Below are 27,075 nucleotides of genomic sequence, written 5' to 3'. Positions count from 1 at the left end.
TAAAAAGGGCTCTGAATTGTGTACTTTAAATGAGTGAATGGTAGAGTATCTAATTATATCTCATTAAAGCTGTTAAAAGATGTCGCAAAGGAATTATGACCTCCTGTAGGAAGGGACATTTAATGAGGGAGCTCTGACTCTCCTGACCACTGCTGCTCCTTCCTCCCAACAGCTCATTTCGCTAGTCCCGTCCCTGCTCAGCTGCAGTATCCGGCGCAGGGTTACACCTTCCCTGAGATAACTGGGCAGGTGGTAGCTTTGCTGGATCTTCAAGTCTACTCCTGCTCTGTTATGACTTTAGTGTCCTTCCTTCCACATCTAGTTTCCCTCTGTCCCTGAAGAGATAGTGAAACTACCCCCCAGCCCCCAGCACGGGTTGATGACTTGCCATGCCATGAAAAAAGAATGAAGATAAATGATACTATAAAAGCACAGGTTTGGGCGTTAGATCAAATCTGAGTTCCAACTGAAGCATCTGAAAAAGTTACTTTAAGTCTCAATCTCAGGTTCCACTTCTGTAAAATGGGGAAAACACCACCTAATGCATCGAATGCACATTGTTATTATAAAAATTAAATGGTAAAGTCTATATAAATGATTAATATGGTGCCTGGCACACAGAAGGCACTCAATAAATAATAACCGTTATTTATAAAAGCCTTATGCCCAGTTTTTTCAAGCTGTCATCCAGCAGATCAGCTTCTATGTCAAAAAAGGCAGTAACAAAAGCAGGCCACTGGCACCATCAAATGGTTCACAAACATTTTTCTGACTATTTGTTTTAACTCATCTCACTCACAGATCCCTAGTCCATTCCTAATACTTCTGTGTTTTTTACTTCAATTTGTTTTCCTATTTCTGGGCTCAATTTAACCTAAGCATTAGGCTTATTATTGCCTCTCCAGTTCCATTTTCCCTCCTCAACCTTAATCTGTATTTATCACCTTAATTATAATACTTTAAGCCACTCAGTGTAAATAAACTGTTTACCCAGAGTAGCACAGCACTCAGTATCCTACTCCTCCTAAAAGCCTATCACAGGGCTTCCCTGGTGGCACAGTGGTTGAGAGTCCGCCTGCCGATGCAGGGGACGCGGGTTTGTGCCCGGTCCGGGAGGGTCCCACGTGCCGCGGAGCGGCTGGGCCCTGTGAGCCATGGCCGCTGAGCCTGTGCGTCCGGAGCCTGTGCTCTGCAACGGGAGAGGCCACAGCAGTGAGAGGCCCGCATACTGCGAATAAATAAATAAATAAATAAATAAAAAGCCTATCACAGAATCAAAACAACTTAAGACAGAGTTTAGAAAGAATTATGATGGAACCATAAAACGGAATACTAGGCAGCCATGTAAAACAACACTACAGAAATATTTAATGACATGAAAAGATATTTACAATGGAGTAGGAAGGAGCTGCAAGCATACTACAAAAGTCTGTACCATATGATGAGATTTTGTAAGGCATTTTATAATGTGTGTATATGCAAAAAGAGCTGCATAGAAACAAAATTAGAACAATAAACAAAAAGTTAAGATAAAGTTAATATATTAAGGCAATTTTTATTCTTTTGGCCTGCTGTATTTTCTATATTTTCTTTGATAAATGTATATTAATTCTGAGAAAAAGATGACTTAAAAATATGAATTTAAACAATACAGAACCTCTTCGCATTTTTTTAGCAGCCACTGTAGCATAGATCTGGAGTCAGAAAGACCAGGACTCAAATCCCTCCTCTACCACTTGTTAGAAGTCTGACTTTGCAGTCACTGAACCTTTTAGGCTTGGTGGTGTCATCTGGAAAATGAAGATGAATATCCTAGCAAAGTGCCTGGCACCTGATCTTCAGTACACCTCTCTGGCAGTGGTCCTCAGCTTGAATGTGCATCAGAATCACCTGGAGAGCATGCTGAGCCAGGTGGCTGGGCCCCAGTCCCAGAGTTTCTGATTCAGTAGGTCTGGGAGGAGGGGGATACCATGAATTTGCATAAGTTCCCAGGTGATGCTGATGCTGCTGGTCCGAGAACCACACTTCGAGGACCACTGCAATAGGCAATAAGTACAAACTCTTCTTACAGTACGTTACACAGATATTAAGTGCTCTTTCAGAGCAATATTTCCGGAATACGAGCTCACTGGATACTGAATTATATAAGAGCCTAACACTGCACATTCACCCAAAAGCCCAGACTTTATAACCTGGGATCATTCACTCCAAGACAGCGAGGGAACTGGGTTTCCACTGTAGAGGGAAGCAAATAACAATTATTAGGACTGCATTTAGAATATCTGACTTCAGCATGGGAGAAAATGTCTTCGAATGTGGACATGGATCAAGCAATGTGCAGGACGGAGACCAGTGTGAATCCACTGCTCGCTGCCCTGTGCCTGTCTGGGAAGAAGGGCAGTGTACAGTGTGTCACAGAGCACCTGCTTTGCTCTGGGTGCCCCCTGTTGACAAAAACCGACATAGCCTAAGCCCATATGTAGTCAGGATAGGTCTTTTCTTCTTCCAATTTTCCTAGTCCCCTTCTCTTTGTATCTGCAGCTCATCTCCAAACAGGTTAACTGTTGCAGCATGGCATTCCTTGTAATGGTACGTGGCATTTAAAGCACAACTGCTAGAGACGGCTAGCACGGGCAGTGGGAATAAACTGCGGTTGTAAATAGTCTCTAATACACTGTGAAACCCTGTTGGTATTTCTGAAAATACACTAACTGATGAAGTACTTAAGAGTTTCTATAGATGAAAATTGTTCAACAGCACCATCACAGACAACTAAAAGTAGAATGAGAGAATTTTAGAGCTGGCAAAGGTCTCTAATACTATCATCGTCAGCTTCCTCACTTCCATGAGGAAACTGAAGGGCCCAAAAGGTAAAGTAACATATATAAAGACACAAAATTAGTGACAAAGCCAAGTTTCCTGACTCCCTCATGACTCCTGATCTTTCCACTATACTATTTCATCTTTATTTAGAAACTTTATTCATTTAGTCATCACCAAGACAAGTATAACTGCATTTTAACCACTTCATAGAGGGTAAAGAAACTAATGAACATGTAATGATTCCTGAAAGGTACGGGATGAAAACATTCTACCTTTTTTTATTGTGAAAATTAAGCCTTTCCTAATATGAATACTTCTTTTTTTTTTTTTTTTTGACTGCGCCATGCGGCTCGTAGGATCGTAGCTTCTAGACTAGGGACTGAACCCGCACCCTTGGCAGTGAAAAGCACAGAGTCCTAACCACTGAACCGCCAGGGAATCCCTATCAATACTTCTTTAATAGTAATCACTTTAAGTTAAATTCACAGGATCAAAAACTGCATTGAAGGCTTCCCTGGTGGCGCAGTGGTTAAGAATCTGCCTGCCAATGCAGGGAACACGGGTTCGAGCCCTGGTCCCGGAAGATCCCACAGGCCGCAGAGCAACTAAGCTCGTGGGCTACAACTACTGAGCCTGTGCTCTATAGCCCGCGAGCCACAACTACTGAGCCTGTGCCGCAACTACTGACGCCCATGCTCCTAAAGCCTGTGCTCTGCAACAAGAGAAGCCCGCGCACCACAACAAAGAGTAGCCCCCGCTCGCCGCAACTAGAGAAAGCCCACACGCAGCAACAAAGACCCCACACAGCCAAAAATAAACAAATAAATTTATTTAAAAAAAAAAAAACCTGCATTGATTACCAACAAGCAACGTCTAAACTGGGCGTGAGCAAACTTTGGCCCACCGGCCAAATCCAGCCTGTCACTTGTTTACGTACAACCCACGTACAGTCCAAGAGCTCAGACAAGTTTTTACATTTTTAGTGGTTGAAGAAATCAAGAGCATATTTTGTGATATATGAAAATTATATGAAATTCAAAATTCAGTGCCCACAAATAAAGTTTTATTAGAACACAACCATGCTCAGTCGTTTCCATATTGTCTACGGTTGCATCTGTGCTGCAGCAACAGAACTGAGTAGCTGCAGCAGAGACTAGATGGCCCCAAAGCTTGGAATATTTACTCTCTGATCCTTTACAGAAAATGTTTGCCCATCCCTGTTCTAAACTATTGATAAATGTGATGTCTGAGCCTTCGGTCAAGTACAAAGTTCTGGGTAATAAGTCCTATGGAGGCCCAGCCTCAGCAGCGAGCTCCCTCCCACCACCCCAGGTTTAGCAGGAGGACAACACAGGGCAAGTGGCCAAACCTATGCTGCCTGTCAACTTGATCTCTCCTCTACAGAAGCCAAGGGCACTGTGCTAGGCTTGGTCTGTTTTTTAGTTAATATTTATCAGCAATCCTGTGAAAAGCATACCCATTTTACAAATGAAGAACCAAACCTAAGAGCCCAAACTACAGATTGAATCCAGATCTGTCTGGCACCAGAGTTCTTTGCTCATTCCCCAGTGGTTTTCAAATTGTGCTCCGGTCAGCTGAGAGGCCTCATGGGCACAGGAAACCCAGAGGGTGGGGCCCCAGGCCTTCCACATCTTTTCTACTAGGACCACTCCACTTACATTTTTATATATTGTGTCCATGTAGTTTGTCTGAAGAAGAGAATTTGCTGCTAAAAAATTTAGTCTGTAGATCAGTGTTCCTCTTCAAAACAAAAGCTAACAACAACAACAACAAAAGCTAATTTTGGCGCCACTTATTATTACCACCTTTGGCAAATCTGTCACAAAACTGGAAATCTTAATTTCCTCAGCTGCCAGTGGCGATGAAAACCCTGCCCCCCTGCATGCAGACCGCCATTCACCAAGACCAAACAAGAATAGATATGAAGCGATGTGTAAACTAGAGGACTACAGAAACATAATACAGAATTATCATCCCCTCACTAAAGGGCAGGGAGGGGAGCAAGTAGGGAATTAACATTTGCTGCCGACCAAAGAAAAATCAAACGTGCAAGTAAAATGTAAAAAAAAAAACATTCAAATAAAAGTAAATAAGTAAAAGACATGATGCAGAGTGGAAATATCATAAACTTTGAAATCTAACACATTTAAAAATTCCCTCATTAACAGCTACATAGCCATGGGCGATGGCTTAAATCTCTTTGAGCCTGGGTTTCCTCACCTGCAAATGGGATGAAACAAAATAATACTGAATACTTGCTCAGTGCTTTATACAGGGCCTGGCACCTAATGAGTCAGTATTCAATACATGTTAGCTCTCTTTTTATGGGGACCTCCCATTTGTTACTGTGAAATTAAGACCCACCTGCCAGAATTAACAAATGGGTTCCCTGTAACATAACAAAATAATAGAATTAAGGAGCTAGAAGCATCTTTACCTTAGATGATTCTATGAGCCACATGACAGCACAAAGCTGTGCGAGCACAGGCTGAAGGCACTCTAAAGGAACAATGAAAGATACTAATAACAGGAGATACACAGGCAGTCCCCTGTTGAAATGCTCTACTAATTCAATAAGGGTATCTATTGAGTGTTTTAAGAGCCTTCTATGGCTCCATAAAATGACGGATTTACATTTAATATCCACTTGACCAAACCCATTAAACTTGTAAGAGGCACTCTCCTGCTGAGGATCAGATATCTAGCTTCTTAAGTATTAATTTTTCATATTGCTTTGGCAAGGCAAAGGCAAAAAACCTAGTTAAATTCTGAACAAAGTTTTTTTTCCTTTGTCCACAGGAAAAAAAATCACAATACAGTAGTCTCTCTATTTCAATAAGGCTGAAGATGAGTTTATTTTAATTTGTCCCTTTACCAAATTCTTACTGGGCATTTATTTTGTAAAAGGATTCAAGAATGTCAAGAGGTAGGACAGTGTCCTTGTTCTCACAGGACTGTGTGGGTCATCCAACCTGTTCACCATAACATAACAGGCAGTGGTAAAGTGCTATTACAAAGTAGGAAAAATGTGCCTTGGGGGTTCGTTGGTCATTAATTAAGGGTCTATACCCAAATAATTGCATCAGGCAACACTTCATGGAGGGGGGAACACCTGAAGTAGGATTTAAAGGATGAACTGTATAAACAGGGAGAACACCGTAAGTAAAAAAAACTTAGAATTAAAACCTGTACTTGATTTCAAAGCTACATTATCCTACCCCATAATGTGGCTAAAACACAGACTACCTTAACACAATGCAAAAGGAAAAAGACTGGTGCCAGATCATGGAAGGCCTGGAGTAACCACTAAAGTGTTTTCAGCAGATAAAAGCTAAGCAGAGTCTGAGACCCAGGGAAATCAGAGTTGTGCCTTTAAATGCATGATTATACAGAACTTGCTGAAATTATTTTCTGGTGGCACCAAAGTTTCTAACATAAGACCGTAAGTCATCTGTTGTATTCCCCTGCCTCTCTAAGTCAACCTTAAATCAGCTCAGTATAATGGTATACAGCTAATGCTACTAAAAATATAAAAATATCTGATCTATAACTGAAACTCACAACTATATTGTCCACCAACTACAAAGCCTTTTGCCTTACCTTATACTTGACTAGTTGGTTTCATTCTAAATCACTGCCATGGTTGTTGTCTGTTAAAGAACAATGGGTTGAGGAGACATATCAAGCTATCAAGCTTCTTAAAGTAACTCACCAAATGGTAGCTAGGGCTGGCTGTGGGAAGACTATCTGTTGCTTGGTGGTACTAACCACCAGAGCAAGGAGATCCTACTAACTACTTGGCCGCCCTAAGTAATTCTAGACAGGTGAATTTCCTAATTTTGAAAATTGCTAATAAAGGAAATTCTCTAATTTTCCTTTTATAAACAGTCCCAGTGATTAATAATCTTTAGTCATATAATTCTTTTTGATGGGCACATTAGAGCTCTCATTACAATACAAATCAACAGCCTGTATACATAGTATTAGGTCAATCTGCTAGAAAGTCAAGCAGTGAAGTTATGATCCATCCATTTACAAAATACTTAATAAGCAATTGGGTCAACAGTGGACTACTAACTGTTCTAACAGCCTAAAATCACAGCAACCCCAAACTGAGCAAAAAGAGGCAAAGCTGGGGGAAGAAGTCAAACTCTGGCATAAAAGACAGGATGTGCCAAGAAACTAGGTACCGAAGAGGGAAGAAGAGGAAAGACAGCCACACTGTCCATTCTTCTGACTCAAGTCACTCAGCTATCCACAGAGCCACCGCAACCCTGTAGATTCAGAGGTGGGACGTTAAGTGATAAAAGCTCCCACAGTTTCCACAATGAAGCGTGACACTCTCAAGAACCACAAAATCAAACCCAACATAGGCAGAAGAGCCCTTAAAGGAAAAAGAAGAAAGTTGGGCCCAGAGATGAGAAGAGCTCTTCTAGACTACATGGGAAGTTAAAGGTAGAGGTTAGTAAACATCAACCAATAAGACACTGCTGACCTAGGAAGTTTTTTAAAATTTAATCCTTACAACCACCTTACAGAAGTAGGCACTATTAGCCTCACTTTCACAGATGAGAAAACTGAGCCTTAGAGAAGTTAAATAATTTGCTCACAATCTTCGTAATACTTCCCTAACTCCCTTGATCAGAACCTTATGGAAATGTTCATGTAGATGTGTTAACTGAGTTCAAATGATTAGAGGCAATTAGGAAAGATTTCATAAAACAGGTTAAGCTGTGGCCAGGGATCTTGAAGGATATTTAGGACTCTGCTGGAAAAAGGAGGAACATTTCAAGCACAAGGCACTAGGAAGAAATCAATATCCAGCCTCTGCTGGAGGTAGCTGAAGGACTCTGAGGAGACACACACAGCAGAAGAAACATGTGGGTAGGGTGATAGTGAACAAGATGGCTGCAGAGAGCCTTGAGTGTCTGGTTCAGTTTGAACCAGATTCTGTTCAAGTCACAGAAGTCTCAAAAATAACTCCCTCTTTATATTTATGCTGCCAAGACCCGTAATGAATTAGGTAAATAAACTTACACAGATGTCATTTCCCTCACACAGACATATTTTTCTTGGAAATATGGCAAAGCTACATTCCTTCGCTAGAAATTTCAAATCTATACATATAACTCATTTCACATGGTGAATAACTAAGAATCAAAAAGAAAATGAGGGGCTTCCCTGGTGGCGCAGTGGTTAAGAATCCACCTGCCAATGCAGGGGACACGGGTTTGAGACCTGGTCCGGGAAGATCCCACATGCCACAGAGCAACTAAGCCTGTGCGCCACAACTACTGAGCCTGCGCTCTAAAGCCCGCGAGCCACAACTACTGAGCCCGTGTGCCACAACTACTGAAGCCTGCGCACCTAGAGCCCATGCTCTACAACAAGAGAAGCCACCACAATGAGAAGCCCACACACCGCAAGGAAGAGTAGCCCCTGCTCGCCACAACTAGAGAAAGCCCACGTGCAGCAACAAAGACCAAACGCAGCCAAAAATAAATAAATAAAATAAATAAATAAATAAATAAGAAAACAGACTTAAATCAGAGACTGTGAGAACTAATCATTTCCTTATAAAGCTTTCCTAAGGCCTCTTTCCGATAAAATAAACAAGATAAGTGATTTACTGACCCTAATACATGCCAAGAAATTTACATGTTATCTCTAATCCTACAACAACCTTTCAGAGTAGATACTATTCCTATTTTATAGAAATTGAAGTGCAAAGAAGGCTCAAGGAAAAACTTCCCAAAGTCATATAGCCTGCAATGGCAGAGCTGATATTTAAACCAAAAGTCGTGTGTGTGTGTGTGTGTGTGTGTGTGTGTGTGTGTGTGTGTGTGTGTGTGCGCGCGCGTGCGCGCGCACACCGACAGAGGAATTTCCATGAAAGCCAATGAACCTGGCTGATCCCTTACCATATCACATCCCTTAGGACATGCAGAAAGCAGCATAATTTCCCTTCGCTACCTTAAGGGTTTTCTTGCCCAAACATGCCTGCCACTAAGGATGTGGAAAAGGCTGTGTCAGCCAAACACAAAGCCACTATAAACCTGCCAATCTTCCTTGGAGCAATCACCAGGTCTGAAAAGAGATAATCAAATGCCTGTTTTCACAGTCTCTTTCATATGATAGTTATGCAGAGTTTATCCAAACTTAGCACATAAGGATGAAAACACGGTTTTGTTTTGTTTTATTGGGGGAAGATATGTCTTACAAAATTGCATAACTGAGAAAAAATATTTGCAAATTGTAAATATGACAAAGAACTTGTATCCAGAATATATAAAGACCTCTTACAATTCAATAATAAGAGGACAAACGAACCAAATATTTGTGTAACTAAATAAAACCAAATAAAAAGTGGGCAAAAGACTTGAACAGACATCTCAACAAAGAAGACAGATGACCAGCTAATAAGCACGTGAAAAGGTGCTCCACATTGTTAACCATTAGGGAAATGCAAATTAAAACCACAATGAAATACCAATATATACTCAGTATAATCGAAGAGGTGGATAAAACCAAGCCACTCTGGAAAACAGTTTGGCAGTTTCTTAAAAAGTTAAGCATAATACTTTTTATAATTTCTTCTATCACATTTCTACACTGAAATTTTTATAAGATTTAGTCAAATAATAACCTATAGTTTATTTTCCTTTCAAATTGGATTTAATCCTTTAATTTTCTAGGTATTATTTTGATTTGCAATAGAAGGATAATGGTTTACTTGAGTAGTTTTCAAAAATAACTTCCATTGCAACTGTTCAGTGACCCCCCCCCCCAAAAAAAAGTTAAGCATAAATTTACCATAAAACCCAGCAATTCTGCTCCTAGAAATCTACCCAAGAGAAATGAAAACATATATCCATACAAAGACTTGTGAGTGCTCATAACAGCATTACTCATAATAGCCAAACTGGAAATAATACAAGTATCTATCAACTGGTAAATGGATTAACAAAATGTGGTACATCCAGGCAATAGAATACTATTCAGCAATTTAAAGTAATGATATGGTGATACATACTACAACATGGATGAACCTCAAAAAGATTATGAAAAATGAAAGAAGTCATACACACATATATGATTCTATTTACATGAAATGTCCAGAGAAGATAATTTTATAGAGTCAGGAAGCAGATCAGTGGCTGTCTGGGGCTGGGGTGGGTGCAAGGACTGACTGCAAGAGAATTCACGAGAACTTAGGGGGATGACAAAAATGTTCTAAAACTGGACTGTGGTGATGGTGACACAACTCTATAAATTTAATAAAATCCCTGAATAAGTACTCTTACACTGAGTGAATTTTATGGTATGGATATTATATCTCAATAGTGCTTTTTAAAAAGTAATTATTAAATATATATATTTTCTATATATATGTATGTATATATTTAAATAACTCCAGGGGAAACAAAAAAGTATATAAGGGAATGTAATCATAATATTATGGTTCCTCTATATTCAGTCATAATAATGTAGATATTATGTAAACATAAATCAGTAATGCACATTGATTTAACCATTTCTTGGTTAAATCAATGAAAAATTAGCAATTTTATAGACATTCCTTCCTTCTCATCTCTTAACAGTAGGAAGCCAAAGGATAGAGCCTCAAATTGATAAATCAAGAAATAACAGGATAAGCATGTTATTTAGGTACATGGCTGTAAGCAGCAAAATAAATAAAACGGTCTTTCCTAGGAGGGAAAAGCTTCTGAACTATCTACAGGATGGAATGACCTAAAATGCAACACTAAGTCTGAAGCTGATTAATGGTTTGAGAAAAGTGCTGATGCTGCAGCATCTACTAGCCCTTCATCCACTAGAGGGTGTAAGGCAACACCACAGAAGGACCTGAACCACTGACGGGTGACCCGATGACAGATACTGAAGAGACGCAACCATGTGAATAAATCTTGCATAAAGGCTGAAAGTGGGGTTCTAGATAACCTAGTAGGAAGAAAAGAAAGCGATTTCATACTTTTTGTATTTGAAAGCAAAGCAGAAGCATTTTTAGTTAAAAAAAGGACCAGTAAAAAAAACTGCTATGGATTGTAAGACATAAGAGAGGTATGAACATTTTACTTCTGAACCTATTATTTTAATCCAGTCTCCAACTGGGAGAGGGCAGTGGGATAAAATTTCTCATTCAACAATTAAGTACTAGCTGGAACTGATATTAAACACAGCAAATGATAAAGCTGTTGCCTAGACAGTTCTAAGGTTGCCTTTTGCAGGGGGGAGGGGGGAGGGGACAGCTCTAAAAATTCCTTCTTTACAGCAACCACAATGTTGTTTTAAAAAACGTACAATAGGTCATGTTGCTCCCTGCTTAAAACCTTTGAAAAGCTTCACATTAAACTGAGAATAATTTTCATTTATTCATCCAACAAATACTTATTGATCTCCTCCTACATGCCAGGCTCTGCTCTAAGCAAAGTCACAGCTTACACAGAACTTACATTTTAGTGGGAGAGACAGACAATAAAGTACACACACTAGATAATTTCAGATAATGATAAGAGAGCTGAAGATAAGACTGAATGGTCAGGGTATGTATGTGGATAACTTTAGATTGGTGTGGTCAGGGAAGCTTCTCTGAGGGGTAAACTTTGTCCCTGTGACCTGAATGAGAAGGTGAATATCTGGGTCAAGAGCACTGCAGATCTAAGGTAGAGAAGACAGCAATTCCACGGACCTGAAGCTGAGATCAAGCTCAAGGAGTTCAAAATGGAAAGAACACCCGGTGAGGCTGAAGCTGGTGGTAAGACGGGGGAGGAGATGAATTACAGAGGTAGACAGTAAGCGCACATAGAAATACTCCTAAATCCATACAATGGGCTATGGTCCACCAAAAAAAGAAATAAAGTACTGACACACGCTACAGCAGGGATGAACCTTGAAAACATTATGCCAAGTGAAAAAAGCCAGTCACAAAAGACCAGATATTGTATGATTCTGTTTTTATGAAATGTCCAGAATAGGCAAATCCACAGAGCTGGACAGTAGATTAGAGGTTGCTCAGGGCTGGCGTCGGGGGAATGGTGAAGTGACGACTAAAGGTTATGTATGGGTTTTCTTTAAGGTGGCATTTTTAAGGACGACAGCTATTAGAATTTTGTTTTTCAAAACTACAGTCTGCAATCCATTAGTGGGTTCAGAAAATCAATTTTGGTCAATCAACTGTTGGTCATAATCAACAGTTTTTTTTTTTTTTAGTGGAATGGAAGAGAATGGAAAATATCACAGCGCTGAGAACGTAGTAAGGGTAAGTATTTTTGTGTGTGTGTGTGTGTGTGTGTGTGTGTGTGTGTGTGTGTACTGGGTCATAATTCAAAAGGTATTACTCACTAGAGGTTGCCACCTTTTTTTTTTTTTTTTCAGTACGTGGGCCTCTCACTGTTGTGGCCTCTCCCGTTGCGGAGCACAGGCTCCGGACGCGCAGGCTCAATGGCCATGGCTCACGGGCCCAGCCACTCCGCGGCATGTGGGATCTTCCCGGACCGGGGCACAAACCCGTGTCCCCTGCATCGGCAGGCGGACCCTCAACCACTGTGCCACCAGGGAAGCCCGCCACCTTTTTTTTTAAGCTTGAAATCACTGAGCTAGAACTTGAACACCCTCACTATGTCCTCCATTTGAAATCTCCCCAAGGAAAGAAAAGTAGCCATCATTTCTTTGCCACCAAACCAAATGAGTATGACAGAAAATGCATTTGCTATTGCCCATGGATCCCAATCAAAATAAGTAAAAGCCCTGAAAGTACATTTGCAAAAAACTGGACAGAAAATAAAGTCCAGGGCTTCCCTGGTGGCTCAGCAGTTGAGAGTCCGCCCGCCGATGCAGGGGACGCAGGTTCGTGCCCCGGTCCGGGAAGATCCCAGATGCCGCGGGGCGGCTGGGCCCGTGAGCCATGGCTGCTGAGCCTGCGCGTCCGGAGCCTGTGCTCCGCAACGGGAGAGGCCACAACAGTGAGAGGCCCGCGTACTGCAAAAAAAATAAATAAATAAAATAAAGTCCATTCCAGGGATAACAAAGATAACTCGTTAGAAAAAGGGAAATTAAAAATTCTCAAGAAGAAAGAAAATACTTTGGGGAAAAAAATCTCTTAGGTCATTTAAAATCTATACTCTAAATTAGAAGTAAGGCTGCTACTCCAAATTTAAATCCCTAATTATCCAAGTCACATCTGTCAACTTAAACATCTCCTCTGATATTTCCATTCTGGGGGAATCACTTGAGCATGTGTATATAATAGTTTTCAACATACTTTTAGAAAAGCGAAGGAAAAAACTTTTTAAGGAGCCACTGACTAGCATTTAAAAAATCAGAGTCTAATACTGTGACATTAATCTTCTTTACATTAAAGATGCAAAATTATAAAAGGAAGGTTTATTTCACTCCTCATGGGCCTGTTTTTCGTGACACTCCCAGGAAAGCAGTGTTCTCCAATCTAAAGAGCAAATCACAATCATAGTCCACAGTGCTGCTGGCAAGCAAAATAAGTGAATAAAATACAAAAAGATAAACTGTAGACCACAAGCTACTTTAACAAACAAAATAGGAAGGAAACTTGATAGAAATAAGTTATGCAAGGGGCCTCCAGTTCATGTGAAGACTTTCCAAGCTGTTACATTCTCCAAAGATTCCATAGTATCTTATCTTGCCACACGAGGAAGAGAACATCCCCATTCAACGAGGAGAGAACACTGACAGAAGAACACAAGACGGAAATACAAGACATGGAGGCTGAGAATCCAGGACTCAAGTCTCACTGTGCCACTAACTCTGTGACATGGGGAAATTCATTTAAAAGCCTCTGGTTTGGTTTTCTTAGCTACCAAATAGGGATAATAAAGCCTGACCTTTCTAGCAGAGCTATTGTGAAGATCAATACTGATACATGGAAGCATACACTGTAAACTGCAAAATTCCTCACCAACATTAGTTTTCATAATTTACTAACATTCCTGGTTCCATAGCTGATGCAACACCTGAACCCAACCAAGAGTCTGTGCTCTCATCTCCAATGTGAATGGCAACGCTTCATGTCCACAGGTCAAGTGTGGGAAATGCACCGTGCCATAGTCCCAAACCTGATCACTCCAGTTAAGGGAACACTCGCTGTATTTCTTTAATCATAGCTAGGATGACCATACATCCCATTCATCAAGGTTTGCCTGGGACTGCTTCCACATCAGCATCCCTTTTCTCTCTCAAAAGTGCCCCAACTTGAATGATAAACTACACAGTCACCTTAATTACAGCAGACACAAGTTGTGGCACCAAGAGGTGACAGACAAGAGGCGAGCCTTAGGACTCCCCTGTACTGTCCAGAGCCCCCTGAAAGCCATTCCAAGTCAACGAACAATATGAGCAGAGACAGTAAGTTTGCTGTGCAGAACGAAGGCCCCTTCTAAGCAGACTGCTGCTCCCAGGTCCCTCCCAAAGAAAAGCTCTGGAGCTAATGCACACAAACATTCTCTCAGTTAGAGAACGTTACAAACCACAAACTATTCCAACCTTAATCAACACTTGGGAACTCTATCATAAGCATGTGTACACACACACAGATCACAAAGAGATGGTCAGCTAGGAAACTAAACCACTACATTGTGTCATCAACCTAAAATCCTGCATGGCCTTAGTAAAGCATGCAGCCTTTCTGAGCTGGTGTGCACTTCTGCTAATCTGGAACAATGTTTGTCTCCTCCACTTGCACGGAGAGACCACATTAGCAAGCACAGTGACGGGCTTGGAGTGTTTTATAAAAGCAATGGATTGCCATCCCATAAAGCCTGTTAACTAGGAAAGAAGGCTGAGGAGACCTTGCATAAAAAAGGAAAACCTCTACAAGGTGACAGGTGGTTTCTTTTCCCCCTCCTTTCCTTCGCAGGTCTTTTTTTTTAATCTTTTATTTCCTTTATTTTATTGATTTATTTTTGGCTGTGTTGGGTCTTCGTTGCTGCGCATGGGCTTTCTTCTAGTTGCGGCAAGCAGGGGCTACTCTTCATCGCGGTGCGCAGGCTTCTCATTGCGGTGGCTTCTCTTGTTGTAGAGCACAGGCTCTAGGTGTGTGGGCTTCAGTAGTTGTGGCATGTGGGCTCAGTAGTTGTGGCTCGCAGGCTCTAGAGCGCAGGCTCAGTAGTTGTGGCGCATGGGCTTAATTGCTCCGCGGCATGTGAGATCTTCCTGGACCAGGGCTTGAACCCATGTCCCCTGCATTGGCAGGCGGATTCTTAACCACTGCGCCACCAGGGAAGCCCCCTTCACAGGTTTTTAATTCAAATGTGTTACCAGGGGTGTATGTAACAGGGTGGAAAGGGCCACTGTAACAGTGAAATACTGGCCCACTTAGTGCTAAGGAACTTTGTTGTTACAATTTTTAACCAGGGTCATGGACTCCTAGATTCATAAGTTCAATGTCAAGGGATCTATGAAGCCACCAAATGATAAATAAGTAAAGTGAGTGAGCAGGCATACTGCACATGACCCCATTTTCCCTTTGTGAGTCAAGAATCCCCAGTATAGAGGACCCTCAACAAATAGAGGACAAATTTCAGTGCTTATTCAGCTGCTAACCTGTATTGTTACCTTGGATAAGTCACTTTAATCTCTGTGTGCCTGTTTCCTTATCCTTCCCAAGGAAATACTTGCCTTACCCATTCAAGAGGTGGTGGTGAGGATGAGAAGAGAAAATATTTGATGAAAGCTCTCTGCAGTGCTCAAAAGATTATCATTTTTATCTCTTTTAAAATCACCATTAGATGCTAATAGAAATCCTGTCTGCGTATGGTTCCTATCTATTTAGAAAAGAAACATAGAAGAATAAGGAAAAGCAAATAAAGATTCACACACTCCAAATTCTCCTTCACCCCAGTCTCTGGTTCCTGGATTTGCCGAGCCAAACCACTCTGCGAAGATGTAAAGATCACAAGTTCAGTTTCTGCCCAACTCGGGCTGCTCAGTGACCAGTGTCTCACACTGATAAATGCCTCCCAAACCTCAGAGCATGAAGTGAGAGTTCACAAGGTCAGGCACATTAATTAGCAGGACTCATTTGGATTCTGTATTCATCAAATGCAACAAGCAGCTATTCAATATTCGCCTGTTTGCACTATGCTAAGGTCTCTAATTCAAAGATCCAGACAGAAAAACAAAATAAAGCCCAAGAAAATAAACTAAAATAAACCGTCACCATCAGAATGTGCCTCTATGTAAATTAGGCGGCTATAAAGCACAGCAAAAGGGTCTGCATAGGCCTACAGCAGAGACAGTATGAGTAATGTGCAGGCTACAGAAGTGGGTCTGGCTGCAAAAGAAAGGAAAAACAAAGTAGTTCCAAGCAGAGACTACTTTTTTATGCTTTAACAAATTCCTCTTAATTCCTTTTGCTTAATTCCTTATTGATCTGTAATCCCCAGAGGAAGGACACAGCATTATACAGTACTTTTTCAGATTCTTTTAAACTCATTAAGTCTATTCCCATACTTAACTTTGATTAGTTTTACCTTCCTATATCTAAAATAAGCCTGTATCCAAAATCAGCAACATTTGATAAGTAAATGTCTGCATGAGTATATACAAAACTAGATCCAGAGACTGACCATGGTCCCTTACGTTTTAAGGGTCCTAGGTAGAAAGTACACGATGAAAGAGAAAATAGCACTTGTTTTAAAGCGGCCCATAGGATTGTAGTTTTTGACCTTGGCTACACAAATCACCTATAGGAATTCTAAATATCTGAATGGCTAAGCCCAATCTTAGACTCACTCAATCAGAATTGTTGGGGGCTAGATCTCCAGGCAACAGTATTTTTTCTGATATATGGCCAGGATATAGAAATACTATCAAAGGACATAAACTTCACAGCTTACAGAAGCTCTATCTAGGGCAGATCCAAAGCAGAAAGAAATAAAATAAAGACCCTCTATATTCTCTTTAGGTTTGGGGTAAATGACCGTATCTTTCACCAAGAGCTTCCATAGGACAATCTTCAATTCCGACAATGATGATCCCACTGGGAGATGAACACAGAGATGAGCAGCATTTTCTCTCCCCCCTTTTCTCCATACCCTACCTGGGACTAGTCTGATGCCAATACAACACCAAAAATACCAGAACTGGGCAAATACTCTCAATCTGGAAGGCCCTCAAATAGGTGACTATTGATTATGGGGCCATCCTAGTTTTTTAAGATCAGCTTCAGGGTTTTGATGAGATTTAACTAAGTTCTGGAAAGGGGAGCTATGTCAACCCTTTGGTTTAGCACTCTGATGACATATCCCTTGGACAAGCCTAATAATGGTGGCTTTTTTTGGACAACCCTATAAGGAATGGTGGATAGACATTCAAAGATATAAATGATGGCTAGAAATTGAGAGATGTTTCTAGGAGCTACCATTTTACATCTCCTGAAGAAGATCAACATCCCCAAATAGCAAAGAGGTTAGGTGTCTTAAGCCACACCATTTCTTTGAGGCAGCCAAGCCTGTTCTACCCTAACTCTCTGTCAGCCTCACCTGCTCCAAATGGCAAAAGGATAGGGAAAGCATTTTACACACTCACCTAAACCATACCGAGGGTGTCCTGGCAGGAAACAGTTTTGCTCTAACCCACAATAAAGCCTGGGCTTTTTCCAATCATCCTCCCTATCTAACAAAGAAAGGCAGCAGAAACTTCCCTCTCTCAAGAAAGTCTTCCCTGATTAAAACCATAAGGCTGAATTCCCCCAGGGAGGAGAATGGAATTTTCTTGTTGCAGATTATTGCAGGGACCCAAAAAATCTGTGCAGGCAGGGGCTAAGTGGCTGGGAATAAAGAGACAAGTCCAACATTTAGAATTATGAGACATCAAGAAAACCAGGTTAAAAAATTATCATACAGCCTGGAGAAGAAAAAACAAAAGCAATTACGACTGTACCTGAGTGACTTTCCCCCTATAATATCCACAGTTTCAATAATGTGATTATAATATTTTTAGGGTTAAGAAATATATTTTATTATATCTCTAAATGTAAATCCATTGCTGAAATTAACCATATCACTCTCCAAAATAAATAATTTCAGGAAATGCTCTCTATCATAGCATCCTTAGATAACACACACACACACATACACATACATACATACATACATATATATTATCTGAGTTATAAACAGCTTATACCAACCTGGCTGTCCCGTGCTGGGAATCCATGATAACCTGGGGTCAGAGGCTCGTTCTAAGACAAAGGAAAGAAAAGAAAATCGTAAGACAAAAGAAAGTGTTGTGAATCATCAAAATCATCCAGAATGATCAGACATAAATTCCTCCACCAGTTCCTAAGGTGTTCTACCTAACCATATACATCTCTCAGTTTAGCACGTATGATATCAAAAAAAACAAATAAGAAATAGTATTTGCTTAGGAGCACTATTCATAAGCACCATGTTCCTCCTTGTACAGCTAAATCTGTTTCCTTCTCCGTGTATCTCAAACAGAGCGCTACTGGGATTTGGGGCAGATCAATTCCTAACTTCACACCGTGGAACTCTAGTATGCCCGGCCCTTAACTTCTAAAAGCCAGTAGGCTTTCAGTGTCCTGAACACTAGGACAACCAAAAACTTCCACACATTTCCAAAAGTCCCCTTGTTAGGAAGGAGACAGTACCACCCCTACTCAGAACTGTCTCTTGACCTGGAGAAGTTTTAGTCCCTCCCCTCTATCAATCTGCTTTCCTTCAGTTCTTTTAAACCTAGATGAAAGTCTACCTCTGTTCCGGACTTCCTCTACCATTCTACATCATCTTATGAACTCAGGTGACTCCTAATATGTGTAGTAAGTTAAAATTTACTGGGTTATTTGTACAATTTACTTTTTATATTATTTATAATTTAATATATCTTCTTTTTGTAAAGGTGTTTCATACTGAGTGTCTCATCCTCACATTAACCATTAAATCAAGATCCCTGGGGCTTCCCTGGTGGTGCAGAGGTTGGGGGTCCGCCTGCCAATGCAGGGGACATGGGTTCGTGCCCCGGTCCAGGAGGATCCCACATGCCGCGGAGCGGCTGGGCCCGTGAGCTATGGCCGCTGAGCCTGCGCGTCCGGAGCCTGTGCTCCGCAACGGGAGAGGCCACAACAGTGAGAGGCCCGTGTACCGCAAAAAAAAAAAAAAAAAAGATCCTTGAGGGCAAGAATGATAGCAAATAAAAGCTACACAAACCCTAATTTAATACAATGTCATACAATATGAGCACTCACTTATGGCTTACTTGACTCATTCAATTATTCAGTCAACATATATTGAATACCTAATATTTTCAAAGTAGTTTAGATGACTGACAGAGTAAGTCAGTAAAACAAGCCCCTCGCCTTCAAGGGAAATTTTAAATGGGAGGAGATACATATGCACACAAAGGTGTAAATGAGAACACAGTGCTTTCATAGTTTTTCCAAGGTGCTCAACACAGCTATCTGAAAGATATGCATCCTCTTATTCCATTCCTACTAGCAAAAGAGTAAGTTAAGAAGAATTTTCCTTGATAGGATCTTCGTTTATGACGAGAGTAAACCTGCCACCTGACGGTACATCTGCTTTCATTACATCCATATCTTTGTTGATCATCGAAAGTCCATACTCCTTTCAAAAACATGAAAGCCAGGTGTCAACTTCAGCTCCCTGCACAGACCCCATGTCTTGTTCATCATGGTTTCCCCACAACCTAGCACAGTGTCTAACACATGGTGGACATTCAGAAGAATGTGTAAATAAATAAATGAGGTTCAATAACCAGAAATTATTAGGCATTCAGTTGCTGACTCAATCACAGACAACCCAAGTTCTCCTTTTTTTTCCTAAATCTCTATTTTAGACATTTATAAGTTAAGTCTCCCTAAAGAGAGTACACCAAAGATAACTGCCTTTAAAAATTATAGATGCCAAAATGATCCCGAGAAAGAACAAAGTTGAAGGACTCACATTACAAAGCTACAGTAATCAAGACAGTATAATACTGCCTAAGAACAGACGTACAGACCAATGAAGTACAACTGAGAGTCCAGAAATAAACCCTTGCAGTTACAATCAACTGAGTTTTAAAAAGGGTGCCAAGAAAAGCAATGTTAGAAAGAATAGCCTTTTCAACAAATGGTGCTGGGACAACTGGATATCCCATGTCAAAGAATAAAGTTGGAACTCTATCTTACACCATATACAAAATTAACTCAAGATAGATCACAGACCTAAAATCATAAAACTCTTAGAAGAAAACAAAGGATTAAACCTTCATGACCTTTGGTTAGGCAATGGTTTCTTCAATATGACTACAAAGACACAAATGACGAAAAATAGATAAGTGGACTTCATCAAAATTTAAAACTTCTGTGCTTCAAAGGACACCATCAATTCTGGGGATCTAATGTACACAGAGTGATTATAGTTAACAATACTGAATGATACACTTGAAAGTTGCTAAGAGAGTAGATTGTAAATGTTCTCACCACAAAAAATAAATGGTAATTATGTGACATGATGCAGGTGTTAGTTACAGCTATGGCAGTAATCACTTTGCAACATATAAATGTATCAAACCAACAAGTTGTACCCATTAAACTTATACAATGTTAATGCCAATTATGTCTCAATAAAGCTGGGGAGGAAAAGACACCATCAACTAAGTGAGAAGACAACAGAATAGGAGAAAATATTTGCAAATCCTTTGTCCAATAAGGGGCTTGTAGTCAGAATATAAAAGAACTCTTAGAAAGACAACCCAAATTTTTAAGTGGGCAAAAGGTGCGAACAGGAAGTTCCCCCAACAGGATATACAAATGGCCAATAAACACATAAAAAGATACTCAACACTGTTGGTCATTAGGAAAATGCAAATGCAAATCAAATGAGATGCAAATGAGATGACACTTCACACCCACTAGGACGGCTATAATCAAAAAGTCAGACAATAACAAGTATAACAACAACGTGGAGAGACTGGAATCTCATACATTGCTGTTGGGACTATAAAATGGTGCAGGCACTTTGGAAATAGCTTGGAAGTCCCTCAAAATGTTAAAAAAGAGTTACCATGTGACCCAGCAATTCCACACTAGGTATAACCAAGAAAACTGGAAACATACATCCACACAAAGCCTTGTACACAAATGCTCATAGCAGAATTATTTCATAATAGCCGAAAAGGTGAAATAATCCAAATGTCCATCAACTGATAAGTGGATAAGCAAAGGACTGTATATCTATAACTGAATATTATTTGGCAATAAAAGGAATGAAGTGCTGATACAACAAAGATGAATTTTAAAAACATCATGCTAAGTGAAAAAAGCCAGAGACAATAGGCCACAAATTATATGATTCCATTTATATGAGATATTCAGAAGGGGCAAATCCATGGAGAAAGAAAGTCGATTAGTAGTTCCAGGGACTAAAGGGAGCAACTGCCAGTGGGAACTGGGTTTTACTTTTGGTGATGAAAATGTTCTGTAATAGTGATGATGGACTCACAACTCTATGATTTTGCTTAAAACCACAAAACACTAAAAACACTTGAAAAGGGTGAGATTTATGGTCTATGAATTATAGGTCAATAAACCCGTTATTTAAAAATAATAATAATAGGCAATGTTGGCTGGCTATTTTCATACAAATTTTTACAGGGGAGACACATGCAGCTTAGACCATAACAAAAAGAACAGGGCTCCTTCCAAAATCCCCAAGTGCCTTGTTTGTTCTGGAGTCTATACATTTACTTCAATACCATTCTCTACAGATTTTAACAATGATGATGATAAACGTGGTAATAACCACTAGATACTGAGCAACCAATCACGCGTGGTTTCAGGATGGAGGGGAGGAGTAAGAGAAAGTGGCAAAGAGAAGGAGTTAATAAAGCACAGATAAAAGGTGGAAAAGTCAAACTTTCAACCCAGGTCTGTTGGACTCCAAAGCCCCTGTTCCTCCCGCTTTATCAAATTCTCTAATAACCATTCCATATTATTCCTTTACAGTAAATTTCAAGATTGTCTGAGGAAGGAATTATAGGATGAAGAAAGTAATAAAAAACACCCAAAAGGGGCTTCCCTGGTGGCGCAGTGGTCGAGAGTCCACCTGCCGATGCAGGGGACACGGGTTCGTGCCCCGGTCCGGGAAGATCCCACATGCGGCGGAGCGGCTGTGCCCGTGAGCCATGGCCGCTGAGCCTGCGCGTCCGGAGCCTGTTGCTCCGCAACGGGAGAGGCCACAACAGTGAGAGGCCCGCGTACCGCAAAAAAAAAAAAAAAAAAAAAAAAACACAAAGCATCACTAACAAAGATTTGTCACTCCCAGAGACTATCCCATGTATAGACTATATAGCTACTCTATATGTATAGAGTAGCTCCCACTCACTGCAACGAGAGAAAGGCCGCGTGCAGCAACGAAGACCCAACACAGCCAAAAATAAAATGAGTTCTTGACTTCAACAATGCAGAAAACTTTTTTTAAGGAAAAAAAAAAGTACATTCCTACAAGCAAGTATTGTCAAAAACTTTAACAGCAAAGACAGATATAACAGGTACACAGAGATGTGCGAGAGGAAACGGACTTCCCCCTCCACCTGCTCAGCAAAGTAGTCCTCCTTTCTTCCCCATCGCTCACCCGAGGCTACCTAGAACTCTCCAGCACTCAGACACGAGCCGCCTCTCTCAAAGTGGACTATACTTAACGACAAAGGTTTGCTTTCGTTTTTAATTTTACCACGTATGTATCTGTCCCTTCAAAATGCATGAACTTTGCGTGTTTTTGAATTTTATAGAAATGAATGCTATTGTATAGCAATTTCCTTTTTTCTCATTTTATGAGATTTATCTCCACTTATGCATGTCACTGTATTTCACTAATTTTGACTACTGCTTAATATTCTATTTTATGACTATGTCACAATTTATTTAAACCCCTCTTGTTTTCCTGTTAATAGATATTTAAATTGATTCCAGTTATACTCACAAATCACTGCTGCCTGTGAACATTCTTTTAGAGTTGAGGTATCACTTTCCACCCATAGACTGACAAAAATGAAAATGAAAATATGGCAAATTGGCAGGAAGAAGAGTAAATAGATATCTTCACATCTAATAGTAGGAAATAAGCATATTGGGACTACTCTTTTGGAAAGCAATTTGACAATAATTATTAAAATATTAAATACTCATACCTTCTTGTAATTTCATATCTCTGATCTCTTTATCTACTCTAGAGAATCACCTGAACTTGTGCTCAAAGAAGCATGTGCAAAGATTTTTCAATGCAGTGCTGTTTGCAACACTGAAAAACTAAAAAGCACCTCAATAATAGGGAAATAGTGTTATCAACTACTGTTGATATTGTTGACTATTCAACATCCTCTGTTAAACTGCAAGTGTTTTAAAAGGTAAAATCTCAGTGAACTATCTCAAGTCATATTAAATGACAGCAGAACAGTCGGTGTGCTATCCCTTTAAGTCACAATACAAAAAGAGGTATTTCTACATGCATATAAAAAAGTAAATAAATGCATAGAGAAGATCTAGAGGGATATACAACAAACTTCTAACAGTGGTTCCCTCTAGAGAGAAGAATAAGATCTGTGGAAGGTTGAGAGGGCATGCTTTATCTGAATTATTTGAATTTACAAAATGTAAAATTCATGTATTACTTAGAGCATAAAAAAGAACCAAAGAAGTCACTACTACCAGTGTTTTATAATGTACAAAACACCTTCACATAATCTTATTTAGATGCAGAAAATAGGTTTTATAACCCTCATTTTACAGATGACAAAGCTGAATTTCAATTTGCTCAAGGCCAAATAGCTAATGATAGTGGCTGAGCTGCCTTCAGACTTAGGTCTTTTAACTCTATACCCAGTACTTCTGCTACTTCATGACAACTAGTTCAAACCAGTACTGGTCCTGGTAGAGATTACTATGATTGTCTAAAAACATGCAGATCTGAGTTTTTAATCAGTGTAGAAATAATAACTGAAGGTTATTCTTTTTTAAAATTTTTATTTCATATTGGAGTATAGTTGATTAACAATGTTGTATTAGTTTCAGGTGTACAGCAAAGTGATTCAGTTATACATAAATAACTGAAATTTAAAGCAGACATGGAATTACAAGGCAAGCTAATGGAACAGATGGGACAGAAATCAGATGTGTTAAACTCCAAAGAGGAAAGGCAGCTATGCTGCTATAAGCAAGAGTTATTGACCTAGTAAGACTGAAAGACTTAGAAACTGACTGCCAAGGCACAGAAGCTGCTCAAAAATAAAAATAATATATAAGCAATAAAATACCAACCGTAAGAATTTTACTACAGAGATAGCAATGAAACCTGTTTAGAAGCTTCTGGTAAGTGAATGTGTGAAAGAGTAACAGAAGGATCCTTAAGTAACTGGAAAATACAGCAACTGTGATGGATCGTGCACATACAACGGACACTGAAGGAAGTGAAGAAAAATATTACCTGACATTTGTATTCTTCACTAGCTGCTTAGAAGCTCCCATTGCAGCTATGTTTGAAAAATCCATTTAAGCAGACGAATCTTCATTGATTCAGTAAAAGTGGATTGAACAACTGCTCTATGACAAGTGCAGTGCTGGTATCCCTGCCCTTGAGGAGCTGTGAGTCGTAATAATTATAAAATAATGTGATTGATAACATAACTAACATCTATAAGAAGAACGACGGGACTCCAGAAGATCTTTTGGAAAAGTGTGTATGGGATTTGGGGGTGCGGGGGAGAGTTGAGTGGCTAACAGCCTCTAACCTCTTATTGGAGGACAAGACCTCCACACTGTGATGGACTGATGCATGCTGAAAAGACACAATGGATTTTAAAGCCACTTTTCTAAATGCATTCTGAAAATCATCAACATCATTTCTAAATGATTATTTAGATATACATAATGGGCCGATATATTTGCCCATTCCAAATGAAAATTACCCAGAATACTGCACCTGGGAGGTACAATAGAAAAGAACTGCTTCCTTAAGCATTTAAAAAATACAGTTAAAAGAGAGGTACTAAGAGGACTTAACAACACTGAAAATCAAAAAAGCCCTGCTTTCGGTACAGAAATATAGCAGTGATATAACATACTAGCAGGATTTCCCTGGCAGCACAGTGGTTAAGAATCCGCCTGCCATTGCAGGGGACACAGGTTTGATCCCTGGTCCGGGAAGATGCCACATGCCACGGAGCAACTAAGCCCATGAGCCACAACGACTGAGCCTGCGCTCTACAGCCCGCGAGCCACAACTACTGAGCCCGCGTGCGGCAACTACTGAAGCCCGTGCGCCTAGAGCCCACGCTCCACAACATGAGAAGCCACTGCAATGAGAAGCCCGCGCACCACAACAAAGAGTAGCTCCCACTCACTGCAACGAGAGAAAGGCCGCGTGCAGCAACGAAGACCCAACACAGCCAAAAATAAAATTAATTAATTAAAAAAAATAACATACTAGCTATAAATCCTAAGCAATATCAATAAAACACTAACTGAGGAGCCTAGGGAGCCTAGGAGCCTCTGCCATCTCCCTTGGTTTCACCTACTTAACAGGTCATGTGTTCAGCGTCCAGAGATTTATTACAAAAGTATTTCTTACTGGCTTCCATCAATGAGGAGGGTTGTTTAGGAGCAGGTGCAGAAAACTGGAAATGCACAAGGAAGTTACACCAAGCAATTAGAAAAAAAAATTTAACCCACCCTATTGTTTTTCTTTTGTGTCTAACAAAATCAAACCCATTTCACAAAATGGAAGGGGAAGAAAAATACTGAGAATGGAACAAAATAAATTCTTGCCACCATGCAATTTGGGGAGAGGAAAGTAAAAGGAAGCAAAGGAAAGTAAGAATGAAGATGTCCTCTAACAAACAAAGCTTGGGCAATGGTACAAGCCCAAATTTTTCACTGACTTACTCCCAACTGAAAATTAATTTCACATTACCTTACATTTAGCAATGGAGGGAAAGACTGATTTAGACCATAATGGCTAGGGGAAAAAAAAAAAATCAAATAAAAAAAAATAAAAAGCAAAAGCAAATTCCCAGGGTATTTCATTACCTTGTTTTGCAGCCCAAGTTACTGTTTTTCAAGTAGTAAGCCTACTTTTGAACAGGGACATGGAAGGGAACACCACAGGAACTGAAGATGTACCTAAGTTCCCATGCTATTACGTACAAAAACAAATCCTAGCAACAAGTAGGGTCAGGAAGAGAGACTGCTTAGCAACCACAGGACATCATTCCATGTCCAAACCATACAGGGTTCAAGGTACCCAAAGATAAGATGGCTTACAAGGGATATGAATCTGGTAGTATCTAACATCACAGGCCCAACAGAAGGTGCAATGGGTAACTGGTAGACTAAACTTTCACACTACAGTAGAATAAAATAAAACATAGGGTAATTCGTCCCACCTCCCCACCAAGAAAACTGACAGACAGTAGCTCTTTTTTATACTCACCACTTCCACCCCAAATACCCCATCTTTTTTTTTTAAGAGACAGCTCACTTTGGGGGTGCTTTATCTCAGCCCTAAGGATAGCTGCTGTTACAAATTAACTTTATACTAATGATATATTATCATCTATCAATCATATTATTACATTATTTTATATCTATTGTATTACATCTGCTATTCCTTAGAGTTCTCTTTACCTCTTACAATCCAATCCCTTATTAATTCAATCTGCTGTTATAGTAAACAATTCTTTATGTTAAATTCCTTGTCTAAATTACTTATAGTCTCTTTGTCCTGATTGGACCCAGAGTGGTACAGATGAGCTGAAACAAAATGCTAATAGCCACTTATTTCACACAGGGCAGTCATTATGCTTCATGTTTTCTATACGTTATCACTTTGTATTCTCACTAAAACTCTGTAATATATCTCTCAATATTAAGAAAACTGAGGCTCAGAAAATGATGCAATTTGTCTACAATAATGCAAATCCAGGTTGGTCTGATACTCAAGTCCCTGCTGGTTCCCTACTATAGCATTTATTTTTCTTCACAGAACCTAGCAACACTTTTTAAAGAACTCAACATCTATGTACGGGAAAAGAATGAACAAAGCAGTCCTGGCTGCTATACTTAGAAAGGGCAGTTTGCTGGTTGGCCTTGACTGGTGCCTGGGAACTTAGATATCAGGAGGGTTCTATTCCCAGAACTGGTAAGAGTGGCTCACTGTGCCT

The 27,075-nt window shown here is 40.0% G+C and overlaps 1 protein-coding gene across 10 annotated transcripts in view; it reads right to left on the bottom strand.

Moving 5' to 3' along the window:
• RBFOX2 (RNA binding fox-1 homolog 2) overlaps positions 1-27,075 on the bottom strand; it is a 262,837-nt gene that overhangs the window by 166,923 nt on the left and 68,839 nt on the right. For all 10 annotated transcript variants that reach the window (XM_079936667.1, XM_079936675.1, XM_079936670.1 and 7 more), the window contains exon 2: positions 18,029-18,079. In XM_079936667.1, the coding sequence (XP_079792793.1) occupies positions 18,029-18,079 (51 nt within the window). The remainder of the gene's footprint in view (positions 1-18,028; positions 18,080-27,075) is intronic.

This window comes from Stenella coeruleoalba (assembly GCF_951394435.1).
Source record: "Stenella coeruleoalba genome assembly, chromosome: 11".
In the NCBI taxonomy this organism is placed as follows: Eukaryota; Metazoa; Chordata; class Mammalia; order Artiodactyla; family Delphinidae; genus Stenella; species Stenella coeruleoalba.
The sequence above is the reverse complement of the archived record's forward strand: the minus strand, read 5'-3'. Positions and strand labels throughout refer to the sequence as shown.